Genomic DNA, 17,375 nt, shown 5'->3' on the forward strand with positions numbered 1-17,375 from the left:
ACAAAGACTGGATAAGAAGCTTCCCATAATACCACTTATGAGTAATGAAAGAAGGATACCTACTGCATATAGAATACATTCAGTAAGCACAGCTGGATTACCCAGTGCTGCTAATCTGTCCTATTCATCACTTGCTAAATGCTCACATTAAAGCATTACAGTATATGCATAGCTCTACCAGTGCATAAGGTTTCAATCAGACATCCTATGGTTTTATATCTATTTCAAGCAATACATTAATTTGCCTTTTCAATTTTCATTTTAGAAAATGAAGAGAAGTGTCACGAGTTTACAGATCTTAATTTTGGTCATTCTGTGATTGGGACTAAACTAAACCTGAAGCTGCTTCTGTATACAAGAGAAAATGAAAACTGTGCAAGAAAGCTTGATCATGAAAATGTTACAATCTCCAGGTTAAATGTTACTCGAAGAACAACATTCATTATACATGGATACAGGCCCACTGGCTCACCTCCTGTCTGGCTTGATGACATAGTGAAACTGCTGCTAATGCTAGAAGACATGAATGTGATTATTGTTGACTGGAATGAAGGTGCAACCACAATATTATACAATGTAGCGGCTGAGATGACAAAGAAAGTAGCAGACATTTTAGAAGTGCTTCTGCGGAACATGGTGGTGAGAACTTACATCCAATTATTATTTTTTTCTACTTATGAAAGTAAATGATAATATTAAATGCAGGAAAAGTGCTGACATCACAACTGTAAAATGTATTCTGTAGGCAGAATATAAATGGTCTGTTGCTTCTGGCAATCCCAATTTAGGAAATTAACTTTCAACCATCTAATTCTTTTGGTTGGTGAGGTAATTCTTAACAAGAGGGCAGATGACCTAAAATGACTTTGTTAAGTTGTCAGGCCTTGTTTTCCTGCTTTCATTTCTAAGACTTTAGTTTGATTATTCTTCATAAATTCATAGGTTCATAGGTGTGTACTAGCCTAATGGCCCTGGAGCCTTTACAAGCCTAGCCCCAAAAAATTGCCCAGGTACTGTGCCACCTGATGTTAGTTCACAGAGCCCCTATCCAGTAGGACAACTGGAATGATCCCTCGAGTGAACTTTCTCTTACCCATCCACTCATCAAGATTTCTCTTGAAAAGGGCCAGCAAGGTGCTCTGCTTGACATGAATGGGAAGCTTATACCAGAGTATGGGCAGTCTTTGGGTGATGAACCTGCCCCTCCAGCATGTTCTGTTAATTGTATACTTTGCAACAAGGCAGCCAAAAGGACTTTCAAAAGTCAACTCCAGCAAAAAGTTATTAATAAATAAAACTGACTGAGAATCTGAAACAAGTATTAGCATTGTAACAAAAGTAAAGTCAATGATATTCCATATACATGTAAAGATAGATACACTGCTTCTTCTGATTATTAACAGTTGTGCATTGTGTAAATTACTATAATATTAAAAAAAAAAATCATTAATAAAAGCGCTCATACCCTAAAGAACATAAGCCAAAATATGGTCAACTAATAGGTAAGAAAAAAAGAGACGTACTGGGAATATATCTCATATTTTCTTCTTTATTAGGTAAGAAGCTATATTACAGATTAATGCTTAACATAATTCACTGGTACTGTCTGGTGAATGTATAATGAAGTTAGCACTGCTGCCCATGTTTCAGAATGTATGCGTAGTAGTTTATATGAATGTTTTTTTCTGGGATTACAGGTGTCATTCACGCATATTATACCCAAATCTGCTGAGGTCAAGGATCAAGATTCAACTTACTTTAGATGTAAAAGGTTACATATACTGTTATGTAAGAATGTAGTACACATTGTTTGACTGTCTTTTAAATATAAAACACCCATGATCTTATTTGGAGACAGTAACAAATGAAAAATGATCAAGTGGATTGCCTGAGCCTAGGCCCAAGAAAAATGACAGTAGCCAGGATTTAGTAATTGGCTTACTCATTTTCTATGCTTATGTCCATGACAAGTGACAAAATAATAACATATGCTCATACACAGACAATGTTGCAGTAGCCTAAGCTATTTGGGTTTTACCCGCTGCTCTGGCCAACTTCCCCAAGCTTTGTGTACCTTCTGTGCTCTCCAACTACCAGCTGCTCTCAAAGTGCTCCCTACAAAGGCAGTAGGAGTGACAAGATAATTCAGAGCTATTTTGCTACTGAAATGAATATTTCTTCAGTGTGCCTAGTCATCTAGCAGTCTTTCAGCAGCTGGGCAGATAAACATCCATTGGGGAATGGACTCCTGTTTTATTTATTTTTATGACTGAAAGTGTACTTTTTCTGTCAGAGTTTGTAGTTCGACTGAGAAACAACATGATTTGGACTTTTTATGCATGGTGGCAATGGATTTATTTTTTTTGGTTATGTAAACTTTTTGTGAGGAAAAGTTAGTATTTTGACTAAAGACAGTTACTTTTACTGAAGTTTTGTGTCTTAGGACAGGATATTGTGGGGGACGTTCAATGATTTTCTTACCACAGAAATCAGTTGTTCTCCTTATTGACTCTTTAAGGCTTTGCTACCCACATTTTAAACCTCTTTCCTGTCTTACAAATGGAGCACCAGTCCGTTTCTGGGATTCTTCTTTCCCCAACATACAAAAAGAAAAAAAAATCGTTAAAGAGTCAAGGGTTAGTTTGGCTGCTAGTTTGTCTTGGCTACTGGTATGTGACTCTGCTATGGCCAATGGTTGTTCCTCAGATCACCCAACATATTTTCCTGGTCTTCTTTGTGTAGCCTTTCAAGCCAACAAAGATCAGGGGTTAGCCATGCCATCTATGCTTGTATGTATACCCCTACCAGGCAAGGGATAACTACTTTGGTCATTATCTGGGGCAGGGGCAGGTGAAGGGTCTTCATTTGGCAGAGATGGGTTCTGGATGCTGGTAGTCAGTGTGCCTAAGGGTCAGGGATCGTTTAGGTAGAACATGCTTAGCGACAAAATCTTCCTGTCACCTTTTTGTGCTTCCATGGACAGGGCAGATTTACTGGGATTTGCCAAGAAAGTTATTATACCAATAACTCACGCCTGGGTGTGGGTAATGCTGGATTTACCCATAGTTGGTATGGTTTGGTCACGAGGGCGAAGCCCAGGTGGCCAAACAAAGACAACCGTGGGTAAATCCATCATTACCCACACCCAGAAGTGGGTTATTGCTATTATACAATGACATTAAGAAAAAAAAATATTTACTTTTCTTAAATAATGGCATTGAATAATGTCTCCTTGCTGCCCTTCAAGATCTCCGTTGTTTTTTACAAACTGTCTCGCTATGCTAAATGAGTTTAACATAGCGAGACAGCTTTAAAAAAAGCAACGGCTCTCCATTGCTTTTTTTAAAGCTATCTTGCTATGTTAAACCCATTTAACATAGCGAGACAGCTTTAAAAAAAGCAACGGAAGATATCCGTTACTTTTTTTAAAGCTGTCTCGCTATGTTAAACTCCTTTAACATAGTGAGACAGTGTCTAAACAGCAATGGAGATCTTGTGTTCTCAGTTGCTGTAAAAAAAGGCTTATACTAATGGAAAAAGTCTGAGCGACTGGACCTTTTTCCTTTAGTATAAGTCTGATTTACAACGTGCACGCTGACCAATTAGCGTGCATGTTTTGGAATATTAATGGGGGGGGTGTGTTGCATAATATTGCTTTTCTCTCATCTTCTCTAAGTACTGGTAGAGAAGGAAAGAGTTCCTTCTCATTCTAACAGGATTTTCCAGTCAAAAGAGCAGCCAGTATGGGGAGGAGGGGTGTTCCTTAGAAATGTCTTCTCACTGAGCATTCTGATTCTCAGGACACTATTGTTTAGGATTTTCCTGCTGAAGAAATTTCTTTCAGTAACATTTTATCCAAAATAAAAGAGGTGTTTCAGTGTTAACAGCATAAAGTTCATATGTCACAGAAAATGCATTGTGACTTGTTATTGAACATAAAACTGCACCATACCTTTCAACTTTACAGATTTTCACAGAATGACCAGATTTTTCCCTCATATTTTTGGTCTGTTTTTTCATAAAATTGTGGTTTTATGGCAAATTAGAGGCAAATCATTAAAGATTGAAGTTAGAAAATAATGACAGACATTTGAGTTTCAGACTTCATACCCTTCGGAAAATCCATGCTAATGCAATACCTGTTATTCTATCAAATTTCTAAGTTTGTAAAAACAGTATTTAAAAATTGTCCCTACTTTTAGGCCTTTGTCCCACTTTTATTTATGGCCTTGTCCAGATTTTTTGCTCTAAGAGTTTGAGAGGTATGAGCTCTGCCTATGCTTTTTGTATTGCCTTCTTTAAATAATGTTTTTCTCATTGCATTGACCCTTCCTGATGGCCATTCTTTGACCCCTAAGAGCAATAATAGGTTATATAATGTGCCCCAGACTTACACATACTTGTTTTCTACTCAAAGCAGACCCAGCACTCATTTCCTTATTCAAATCTGGTGCAGCTAAACAGCTTACTGCTACTAATCCAGTTAATATTGATAAAGATGGGACAGTCATGGATGAGTTAGGGAAGAAAATGTTCTAGCAGTTTAACCTTTAACAGAAAGAAAAACACAAGCAGTGTCGTAATGTACTGAGAAAACTCTGCTAACACACTTGATTTCTCCTGGAAAGGAGAAACCACCCATTAAAAATATGTTAATCCTTGAGAACTAGTATATATGGAGTATAAAACAGATCACAAAATTTTAAGTTTTGTATGGATTCTTTGCATACGTGTTTATTTATGCAATCATAAAAAAAAATCATTAGGGAGAGTCAAAAAATATTGTGAGAAACCATGTTTTTTGTAGCTTTCTAAAATAAGTAGCTTTTCTCTGTTAGATTCCCTCTAGGTTTTGGGGTCTTCACATGTTTATCTCTTGGAAGAGAGTCCACTTTGCTGTAATCTGGGTCTCCTTGTTCTCCTGTCAGCTTCTGTGCTGGTAAGTGGCCTTTTTGTATTGTATCTGTGGGAAAAGAAGGTTTACAAACTAGCCCCCTGTTTTTATCCAAAAGGCTCAGTTAAAATACGTCTAATGGCACTACTTGAGCATTTGTTCAAGAAAAGTCACAGTCGGAGATCTTTGGTTGATAAATAATCTTTAATGGAAATATCCACAGGAAGCTGTCCAAGCAATGTTCAGTGCTAGTTATCAAAGCAGAAATGGCACTATTTATTGACAAGTTGAGAGGTGTGTCCCGGTTAGTCCACCAATCATCGTGCATGAGTGTGGAGGTGGCTACTGCCTTTATTACATAGTTGGGAATGACATATTGGGGTTATCCCAGTTTCCCTGGTATACAAACAGTTCTTGTTCAAAATCTAGCACATTATGTTAAGAACAAATTAATGGCAATTAGTATCATATCCATTGAACCACTCAGGATATTGGAACACAATGAAAAAGGCTCCGTCCTAGTCCCATTGACCTGATTGGCGGGATTGTTGCCAAACGGTTCACAAAGTAATTCACCCTCCAGAAAGAAATCTAATTGGTCAAGCCCCCTTATCGTAATATTTGAATTAATAGGTTTGGCACCATTGTTCTTAATAGCCAAGACACCCTTAAGAAGAAAGGCTTGCTTGTCCGATAAGCCAAACAGTCTTGTTGCGACTTTTTCATCTTCTTACCAATCACTGCTGTGATGTACCATTGCACTTTACTAGATATTCCATTGCACAACCGTGTAAATAATGAAAATGAAGAATATAAAGTGACTTGATGATCTAAAGTCAATATTCCATCTTGCCTTTATTGGACTAAATTATTTCTCAAGGATTAACCGAGTTTTAAGGGGCACTTTCTCCATTTCAGGAGAAAGTGAGTGTGTTAGCAGCTAGAGCACTTTAACTTTTAGAATTTTCACGTGTAAAAATTTTAGCTTGCACCTTTTGAGAACATGTAGAAGTTAATCATTAACCTTCCATCTTATAAGGTAAAGAATTCATTAAATGCTTTTCTTACAGCTGTTGCTATGATGACAAAGCATATGTGTGTAGGATGCAGTAGATTCTTCCTTTAGTTCTGCTACATCAGGATAATTTCTGAGGAGATTTGCTTGGCTTAATTATGAAAACCTGCCTGAGAATGTTAAATCTCTGATTTCAATTTCATCCTTAGATACGGATAATCTGTTTGGCCATTCTGCAACTAAGTTACTAAAGAAATGTGATAAATAGGGCAACTGAGTCAAGGAATGACTTGTAGTTTTCATTCCTCCTTCTTCAAGCCAAATAGCTGTTCCCCTCCTCACATTCCTTTTCAAATAAACAACTTAAATAAGAAGTAACAAGGAACTAAGAAAGGTTTGGTGGTTAAAAACAATGAAAAGGAGGCTCAAAACAGAAATGAAAAGCTCCAAATCACAAGGACAGCCCTCACAGTCAGAATGACCATGCATGTGTTCAGGTACTTCAGCCCTTCTACCCTGGTAATCATTATATAGCCCTGAGACTTCATCTCCATTTATGGCATCATATATATAGCATCAGACAGTTGTGCTCTGTGTGTAATCCAGCAGTGTTATTCCTGACAATCAGAATCCCTTCATCCTTTTCAGGGGATTCTTCCTTGCCCAGGAAACCAGATTTTTCTTTTTTCTCACATTCTGCAAAACTTGCTGTCCCAGAAAGTCACAGAATACCAAAGATATTCATAATTGTCTAGCCAGAAATATCTCGGAGGTCAGTGCTAGGTCTTTCTGCTTTATACCTTTTTATCAAGATCCTAAAGTTCAAGTTGTCATCATCTCAAAATCTTCCTCATCTAGTTTTCATGGTAAAGTTGTTCCTAAAAGATGGCTACCATCACATTCGTATTACCAAACATTTCAGGCATTTTCTAAGGTTAGGTGTGCATGGGTTCCATTATGTGCTCTCTGTTTTACCCTTTGGACTCTCCACTGCACCAAGGGTATTCACAAAATGTCTATCTCCATTCATTGCTTATTGCAGACTCCAGAGTATTCATCTTTCCATAACTGGACTATTGTCTTACCTTTGCAGACTCTTTTTTTAGCTGTCAGGAGCATCTAGCAACTTATCACGAATGTCTACTCTATTTGGGGTTTCAAATAAACTTGTGGAAGTCTTATCTCATCCGTCTCACACCTGGTGTGAGGAATGGTTTCAAAAGTTGTAAAAGTGCAAGCTCTGTGGAACCCTGTGGACAGACAGATGCACATAAATATAACAGAGATGTTGGCTACCATCAATGCTTTGAAGACCCTGTTATTATATCTCTGGTTCCCAGGACCTCTGCATGTGCTCACAGACAACACAGTGATGTGGTATTTAAACAAACAGGGCTACTAGATCCTACCCTCTAAGAAGACTGGCAATAACAGCTTGGGAGGCAGCAACTCAACTTAATATGACTCCATGTTTATATGCATTATGGAAAAGCAAAACCTTTCTGCAGACAAGCTTAGCAGGACCAGGGCATAACCCACACAAATAAACATCATCCAAGGATCTTCCAACTGTAGAGAAAACCTCAAGTAGATCTGTTTTCCTACTCACAGAACAGGCAACTAAAATAATTCTGCACTAGGACTCCTTGCAATCAGGCCTGGAAGACAGTTTTTTTTTCATTCCCATGGATGTGAATGTCCCTGTATGCTTTTTTGCTGTTTTACCCTTTTCACTAATTATCAGAGTTCTTCTAAAGAATCAGGAGGACTCCCCAGAAATTGTTGTGATGACTCTCATCTGGCCAAGGCAACAGTGCTTATCCCAGTTTTTCAATCTGGCCAATAGCTATTACCACAAACTTCCCCATGGACCAGATTTACTCACACAAGATAGGAGGAGTTTGATACACCCCAATATGGAAAATTTTCAACTAACTGCCTGGATGATAGACTTTTGATACATTTTAGGTACTTTTTCCTGGGGATGTGCTACAGGTACTAGAGGTGAAAATGCCTGCTACTAGAAATTGAAATATGTGCAAGTGCAAAAGAATTTCTAGCTGGTGACATTTAAAAACCAGGACACCTTGCAGCCCCTGTTGCCTCTGGTTCTTGATCATTTGTGTGAGCTACTGTTGAATGGATTGTCATACTTGGCTCCCTATTGAAATATCAGCACTCAATGCTGGCATGCTGAAAAAAAAAGATTGAAAATGCATGAGAAGAAGGAATCTTTGAGCATCACTGTTCTCCTTTAAACTTTTTGCCCCATTGCACCCCCATACTCCCCCAAACTTATATATTCTAACTCTGAGACAACCATACCTCAGAGAAAAGGGAATATTCCAAGAAATGGCCATATCTAACTTAGTGTATATATATATATATATATATATATATATATATATATTTATTTATTTATATGTCCATTTTTCTTGGCCATTCAGTCTCTTGTTTCAGGACTCAATTTAGTGGGTCCTGACATTTCAAATGGTTCTTCTGTCAAGGCATAATTGTCATGCACATCTACTTGTCCATCCTTAGATCCTTCACTTTTGAACAATGCTCAAGTTAAGCAGTTCTTGAATGCGGTCCTACACACCTGCCCACCTAGGAATCAGGTGACTCCTCCTTGGGTTCTCAATTTTGTGCTTGAAAAGCTTACTCTGTCTCCATTTGACTGAGCCAAAAGGGCTGATTTGAGGTTCTGAACATGGCAGACTGTTTCACTTATTGCACTAACATCTGCCAATAGAGTATTTGAGTTATAAGCACTTACGATGAGTCAACTCTATCTCATTTTTCATGGGGACAAGTTTCTTTAAGAATAAATCCTACCTTTATGCCTAAAGTCATCTCAGAGCTTACTTTAAGCAAGACCATTAATCTCCCAGGCTTCTATTCTAATCCAAATAACAAGGGGGGAAGAATTCTTCAGTGTCTGGATGTAGACAGGCAGCTCAGATACTACCTAGACAAAATTCAACCTTTCAGGAAAACTGACTAGCTGTCTGCTATGAAGGTAAGAGGAAATAACCTGTCACTAAGCTGGCTATTTCTTGATGGTTATCCTATGCTATTACTTTTTGTTGTACTCACCAAAATAAACCACTTCCGGGTAGGGTTTGCAGCTTACTCAAGAAGTACATTGGCTTCTTCAATGGCTTTCTGGAAAGGGCCTGAATTTGCCATTTCCCCTTACATTTCTTTACATTACATTTAAATAGAGCAAGAAAAATATTTTTGCTATGTGAAATAGAAGGTAGTTCCACAGAAACAGTATTCTCTGTAATGCATACAGTTCCCTCCAAAATATTTTATTTATCTTGCACTAGAGATTGACATCCTTTGAGTGGATGTTCATGCTACTATTAAACTTGTCAATGATTATTAGGTCTGACAGAATAGGGTCTATTGAGACTATGTGTGTGATGCAAAGTTCACCTGGCAGAAGACTTTATGATACAGAGAAGAGGCATAAGGCTTTGAGATGGTCAGTTTGGTTTTTATGATTTAAGCCTTTTTTTAATGCAAAACCATTGTGATGTTTTCACTTGTTTCAGGTGTTTGGAGTGGTACATACTGAAAATTATGTTATATTCAACTGTTGGGCTAATGAGAGCTGAATACAGTGGAATGACTGTATCCCTTATCCTGGATGCCATACATTTAGTTATAAGCTCTGCTATGAGAAAAAGACTTCATTACAATAGTGGATATGTGGTCATCAAAGGGCAGTTTGTTTTCCAGATAGTTTCCCAGATCCCTGATTATGGGACCAATTTTCAAGGGTGTGTTGTCAATGTGATAGTTACAAGGGAAGCCATGCTTACTAACACATAGGATTATACAGACGTTAGTTTTAGTCCATGATTTTGTCACTAGCTGTTTGTTTGGGAAAGGCCCTCCTGAAGTATCTTCATGTCCTCTGGGGAGTTCATGATGACACCAAGTTTAAAGTCATCAGCCATAGACCCTTTATATTTGCTTTGACCTCCTAGCAGAAAATGCCAAAATGAGTGGCCTAAGGACTGAAGCCTGGAGTACACTGCTAGTGACAAATCTTTTGGAGGTGGTAGAGCTGTTCATCCTATGTTTTTGGGTTCTAGTTGTGAGAAAATTTGCTATTAATGAATTACACAGGGATTTATATGCAGCTGAAGAGTTTATTTATGATATCAGATTATTCAGAGGTGTCAAAAGCCTTTGCAAGGTCTAGCTATGCAGCGTGTGCAGATTTACCCTCATCCATTGCATCAGTATCTTTCTAAAATAAGTCAACCAGGTAAAGTAGTCAGGATAAGCCCTTGATGAATGTGACCTGATTTGGTTTGAAAGTTTGTAGGTTACCTATGCCCTTATTTATTAATTCTATAACAATCTATTCCAAAGTCTTACAAATAAGGCTTGCCAGGCTTATGGGTCTGTGATTACCTGGGTCCATTGGCACTCCATCTTTATGCAGGGGATGACTGTTGCTGTCCTACATTCATCTGGCACAAAACCTGCTTGGAGGCTGATACTGAATAGCCTCTGTAGGGAGCCTGACAAGTCATGTTTCAGGAAGACCAGATGGCAGCCTGGTATGTTACACAGCCCCATTATAGTAATGTTCTTGGCCTTACATAGTGCATAGAGAACCTGTTCCTGAGAGATTTGAAAGAAGGTTTGACATAATGGTTAAGGTTGTCACCTTACAGGTACATGGTAAAGGGTTTTATTCTTATTTAGGGTTATTGCTAGACTTAAAATGTCCCTTCAGGGCAGTTAGCCTATTATCCACCTGTGAACCTAAAAAAAAAGAATGTAGATGTAAATATGTCCACTAGTAGATTGGCTATGCCCTGTGGATCCAGGTATGTGATATCATTAACAATTTACCCTGTGCAGTGCTGGACATTGTTTCTAAAGTTTTAAACATAGTTAAAGTAAACCTTGTGGATATCCTTTGCCTGGGTGGCTATTTTTATCTCATATCTTGTTTTGGTTGATTTAATCAAGGTCCAGAGTTCCCGGTTAAATTTAGCAAGAGCATTTTTGCCATCTTAAGAATTAAATTTATTTTTGCATGTACTAAGTTTTCTTTTATTATAGAGCCGATTTATATTTGGGTTCCAACATAGGGGGTTATTTTTAAATTTGACATTGTATTCATGTCTAGGTGATAGATGCACGTATGCAGTTGTTTACATTTGCATACAATTTGATGTTAAAGGATTCCTCAATGGGTGGTCAAGATGGAAGGGGCTTTTGAATTTAATCAAATCATCATCATCACTCAATTTTACTAAACAAGCCTTATGAAAATCTCTGAATATTAGGTATTGTAAGAAGCTTCTGGCTTCAGTCTTAGTGTGAATGTGACTGATTTATGGTCTAATATGACCAGGGAGAAAGTGAAATTGGTGGAACGCTCCATATCGGTAAGGACCGAGTACAGTATTCTATTGCCCCAAGTCCGGGTGTAGAATAACTGATTCAGAGAGACAGAGAGATTTCATGGTGTTTGGCATACTGAACAGGGACTCTATATTAGTTAGGTAGGAGGTGTGAGCTAAGGGGTGGGTATACAGAGGGTCCTAGAGTTACCTATGATATGATATGATATGATATGGCGTTTTGTTAACAGTAAGTTGGACAAGGAGGAGTTCCAGGCCATTATCTTTTCCAATGTCTGGAAGTGACATTTTTTTTAAGAATATGGAGACACCATCTCCATTAGTGCCTTCATCTAATGAGGTGGGCCTGAAAATGTGGTAAGCATTGATATGCTGCTCTCATTGGTCTTGAAATAAGCCTCTATGATTATATTGATGTTTCCTAAGATAACTATTGGTTGTAAGGACTGTTTTTTTTGTTTGTTAAGGCTCCTAGACTTGAGCAGAAATACCTTTATGTTATCCAATTTATTTATTTATTTAGTTTTATGTTTGAAGCTTTAGAAGACTGATGTGGTCCAAAAAATAACTGCAGGTTGGAAAAGGATTTAGCCAATATGTAAAAGTTTTGTGGGGATAGGTACAAGCCATTCTAATAGGTCTATATCACTTTGTCAAATCACTTATGATTGAACCCCTATTCATCACACACCTATTTATCGAAGCTGCCAATCATCGAACGGAGTTTTCAGTGAAAGTTTTCCTAGGGCAAACCAATGGCTGGCCACCATTTGGAATTTACCCTTTTCCCACTGTAGTGCAATCTCAGAGCTGGTATATTTAGTTGGGGGGTGGGAAGCTCAGCCCCCCACATTGGGGGGTATAGTAGGCACAACCCCCCCACTTGGATAGATGTTAAGGTTTATGATTTTGTTCACAGTCACTAGGGTGCTACCACTCATTTGCCCAAGGTAAACTTTTGCTGAAAACTCCATTTGACAATTGACAGCTTTGATAAATAGGTGTTTGACAAATAGGGGTTCAATCATAAGTAATTCAACAAAGTGATATATACTCTTCATGACAAAGCAGTTAGGACTGTCTACCATCTCCTTCCAGGTTGATATATATATTATGCCCCATTTGAATGACTCCAAAAGCTAAGGTAATTGTTGAAGTTAACAGTCTTTGGTTTGTATAGCAGGATCACTCTAAATGATGGTAAAATGCTGCTCAAGGTAATACCTGCTTCAGACAAATATTCCAAGAACTCTATCATGTCTGTATTCATATAGTGCAGGGAGGTAGAGCTCAGGTCTTTTAAACTCATGTGCACTTTACTAGTGTCATATGTGTACATGTGGTGTAAGCACCTGAGTGCATGAGTAATGTGTTGAATTCTGGCACCTGACAAACAACTGGTCATGACCATCTCTTTGCACATCCTGGTGAGTGATGCATTAGTATGTTTCACTGTGTAGTAATCTGTGACTAGGATGTTGAATTGTGAGGTGCTTTGCCTTATCAACTTTTGAACCGATTCAGTGGGACACTTAAATGTATGTTTTGTGGTAGGTGCTGTGTATGTTGTGAGTATGTTAGGTTTGTGAGGGTACTTTTTTAGATTACATTTAGTCGGCCTTTGTGATTTAGTAAGTTTGGCTCTACGAGACTTAGCATATATATGTCTATATGTTTGGTTTGAGCTGTGTGTGTGTAATTGGTTTAGTGTAGTGCTGCGTGATTCTGACAACCTGCTTGTTATTTGTCATGGCTTTCTATGAGTTCCCAATAATATTAGGTAACTACATTTTTCAAACACTGCATCAGTTTAAGTACTTGGTGGTAGTCGGTAAACATGAGCAATTGCTAGACTGCCTCGGCATGCCCATTTCAACTAAGCTGTCTACAGAATCGAGGTTCCAGGTGATTTTTAATGTGGGTTGAATGGGATGTAGCACCTGTGAGGTTTGTACCAGATTTATTGGAGGTGCTATCTGTCTAAAATGGGCATAGGCCAACTAGGCGACTGCCTAGGGTGCTGCTCTAGCAGAGGCACTTTTTCAGTAATCTGGTTGGTGTAGGTAGACTAGGATGGGGGCACTGGGTGGTGAGGGGGTGCTGTGGAGCCCTTTTTCCTAGGGCACCAGCTGACCAAAGGCCGGCCCTGTCTACATGTAAAGAGTAACATGCAACTTAGTACAAAACAGGACCAACTCTTGCAACTAATGGCTACTTAAGTACACTAGGAATTACTGGAGTAGTTTATCTAGAGAATGTAAATGACCTAAGGACCTGTGTCTATAGAATGCACAGTTAAACTTGGCTGGATGATGAGCAGTGCCATGAAAATGCAGGGAATTTATAGCAGCTCAGCAAAGCTGAAAATATTCAAACAAGCACACTTGCCAATAGCAAAACAATGCTGAACTAAGAAATCCAAACCAACACGTAGCTAGACAAAACAATCCTTTAATAAAACATAAAAACAATGCTCTTTAAGGTTCTGTAGCAATCAGAGGTTCAGAAATGGCTAAGTTCGAAAAACCCAAAATTCTGTTCCTCATAACGACAAATATATTTACTGAATATCAATTATAAAATGTTTATGAATATATTCTCAGAAAGATTGAAGAAATTCTTACCCCACTTAATAGACGAAGACCAGACAGGATTTATAACTAACAGAAGTACTTTTGATAATATAAAATGAACCCTAGTTATTATCAACTTCTCACAAAGGAAGAAAAGGAACTTATCATTAATTAGTCTTGATATTAATGCGGCCTTTCATTCTATTAACTGGATCTATCTATTTACTCTTTTGGAATGCTTACATTTTTCACATAATTTTATTAATCTTCTAAAACATTTATATGAAGAAACCTATGCATATATCAAAACAGGGTCATATATTTCCAATAAAATATCTATTACAAAAGGCACCAAACAAGGATGTCCTCTCTCTCTCCTTTACTATTTATTTTGATCATGGAACCCTGGGCAAACGAAATAAGAAACAACAAAGAAATAGCGGGTTTGGAAACGGATAAAGACAATATAGCCAAAATCCAGCTGTTTGCGGATGATGTTCTTATCATCACAAAGGGAAATGACTCCTCATTCATGTCATTATATGAATCAATTAAAACGTTTCAAATGATTTCCGGTCTATCATTCAATGACAATAAAACAAAAATTCTACCCATATATCCTAATAATAAAAAAATAAAAAAAAGGATGATAGGAAATAATGCATATCACATTGCTAACGCAGATCAAATCACATATCTTGGAAACATTCTTGCCAAAGACATTAAATCAATAATTCAATTAAATTATAACAAATGTTTACAAAATGTCCAAGAGATATTTTCAAAATGGAATACAATAATATTTACTACTGAAGAAAGATTAACCATTATAAAAATGATAATTCTACCTAAAATCTTGTACATAATACAATCCATTCAAATTCTACCCTTAAAAAAGTTTATAAATAAACTAAACACTTTAATACTAAGATTCTTTTGGTCACAAAAAAAAACTAGAATTACTATTAATCAACATACCAACAGCTGGAAGAATGGTGGAATAGCTTTCCCAGATCTAAATCTCTATTCAATTTCCGCTATAATCAGATCAATTTCTCAGCTCTTAGATATAACCTATTTAGCTAAATAGAAATCTTTATGGAAAGTATCAGCCATTGAACTTGTAACGAGACCAACAACATATCAACTAGAATTCATAAACATACCTTTTATATGGATCTTAAAAGAATATTTTATCACACATACTAATCCTAATCATACTGCCAGTTACATACATAATATTATAATTAACTTTAGAAACTTTATATATAAACATGTTAAATATAAAGACTACATACTTCTTTTTGTTATTTCCTATAGCATATATACAAGAGACTTTTGTTACCTCAGATATTAACAAAATTTCACAACTGAAAAACAATGAACTCAAATACTGGTTCCAGCTAACTTATGAATACAAGACTAGTTCAATGGATCATATCATACAGGAATATAAAGTTAATAATTCTTCATGGTTAGATATACAAACACTTATACTATATCTTGATAATAAGCTGAAACTAGTTTCACCAACTAGCAAACATGACACCAAGGTATTATTACAATTTCTTCAATCAACATTATTACACCAGCATACATATTCAGCTAGTCTGTCCTTTATTTATAGACTTTTAAGAGAAGAAACATTTTCTTGCACACATAAATACTGGAGTTATTATAGTTTAATTACTCATAATTTCCCAACTGATCATAATAAGGTTAATATGCTGCAATTAGCTGGGAAAACATAATTTTCTCTGAAATGAAAGATTTACACATGGAGACTCATGAATAGATTCTTTTATACATCACAAATGTTGTTTTTGTTGTTTGTCTTTCAGCTTTTCCCTGTTAGGGGTCGCCACAGCGGAACTCCAGTCCGCTAATGATTGGCAGTTGGTTGTTATAGTGTTGAGTTGCCAGCTCGACGCCCAACCTTCAACAAAGGCACACCCATTCAACGCATGTCTTTAGAACGCCCACTCGACTGCGGGGAATACATGCACCACAAATAATGGACAAAATTAATAAAAAACAGAACATCTGTAATAGATGCAACTCTAATGTAGATATAAACTGGACGCATATGTTTTTGACTGTCCAACCTTAAATATATTTTGGAATAAAGTAAATGACTTTTTACAAGCACTTTTTTCAGACAACTTCATATTGAATAAGTCTCTAATCATATTTAATACACCTGTTCCACAATGTGTTAGGAAAACGAAATACTCATTACTATGGACTATACTGGCAGTGGTTAGAAAGATCATAACAAAAAATTGGATTTCAAAACATACTTCTACATTCTCTGAGTTTACTAATTTATTAAAAGAAGTCAGCCATTTACAGATAAGAACCATAACCTCTAGAACATCTAGAAAGACGTATGAACATCATTTATAGGTTAACTTACCCAAATCACAGCCAATAGAAAGCCAACCAACCTCCTTCTGATAAGCCTAAATATTAGAAGTATATGCAACAAGGTGCATGAATTCCATGCCACCATAGACTTCTGCTCCCCTGATGTAGTGATCCTTAAAGAAACATGGTTAAAACCACACATTACTAATGAGCAAATCCTCCCTACTGGTTACAATATACTAAGAGTAGACCGACTAAACAAAAAAGGAGGTGGTATAGCTATAATATTTAAGCAGCATCTAGACATCCAGATCTTAAAGTTAGCAGCTCCCCAAATAGGTAAGGAAGAAATAATATATACCAACTTTAAAATAAACCAAAATAAAACCCTAAACATAATAGGTTGCTACTTCCCACCTGGCCACAACATCCGTCCACTTGAAAACCTCCTCAGCTGGACTACCCACCACCTACCCCAAAAAACTTTAATTCTAGGAGACTTCAACACTGACTGGCAATCCTGCTCTAGCAACCACCCAACCCATCATGTAAATCTTCATGGCTTCACCCAACTAGTGTAGTCACCTACTAGGATAAATAACTCCAACAAACACACTACCCTTGATTGGATACTAGTCAATAAAAGCACCCAGTCATATATAGCAGGCTGCTTATCTGACAGCCTCAGTGATCACTCCCCAACTTTCTTACTAAGAAAACACCTTTATAAAGCAAAACCCATCATCTACCATCAAATACGCAAAAAAACTAACTTCAACCCTCTCTCATTCAGCTCATCCCTAAAAGACTGTAACTGGCAACCTCTAAAATACCTCAAACTAGATAATGCAGTTGACTACTTTAATAAAACATTCCTAAGTATCCTTAATTACCATGCCCCCCATAAGACGTCCCCGAACTAGAGCCCAACAATCCCCATGGCTACAGAAAAACACAAAGTCTGAAATGAAAAACAGGGATAAAGCATGGGACAACTGGTGAAAAACCAAAACCCTCTCTATTAGGCAAAAATACCTAAAACTACACAATAGAACCAAAAAGCTTTTAAAACAGAACAAAATCCAATACTACCAGTCTGCTCTTACCTCTTCCCAACATAACCCCAA

General features: G+C 37.2%; 1 protein-coding gene across 2 annotated transcripts in view; it reads left to right on the forward strand.

The window, feature by feature from the left end:
* The window catches only part of LIPH (lipase H), a 328,988-nt gene that overhangs the window by 69,123 nt on the left and 242,490 nt on the right, over positions 1–17,375 (forward strand). For both annotated transcript variants that reach the window (XM_044058848.1, XM_044058849.1), the window contains exon 2: positions 266–639. In XM_044058848.1, the coding sequence (XP_043914783.1) occupies positions 266–639 (374 nt within the window). The remainder of the gene's footprint in view (positions 1–265; positions 640–17,375) is intronic.

This window comes from Protopterus annectens, chromosome 16.part0 (assembly GCF_019279795.1).
Source record: "Protopterus annectens isolate FY-2018-M chromosome 16.part0, PAN1.0, whole genome shotgun sequence".
Classification (NCBI taxonomy): Eukaryota; Metazoa; Chordata; order Ceratodontiformes; family Protopteridae; genus Protopterus; species Protopterus annectens.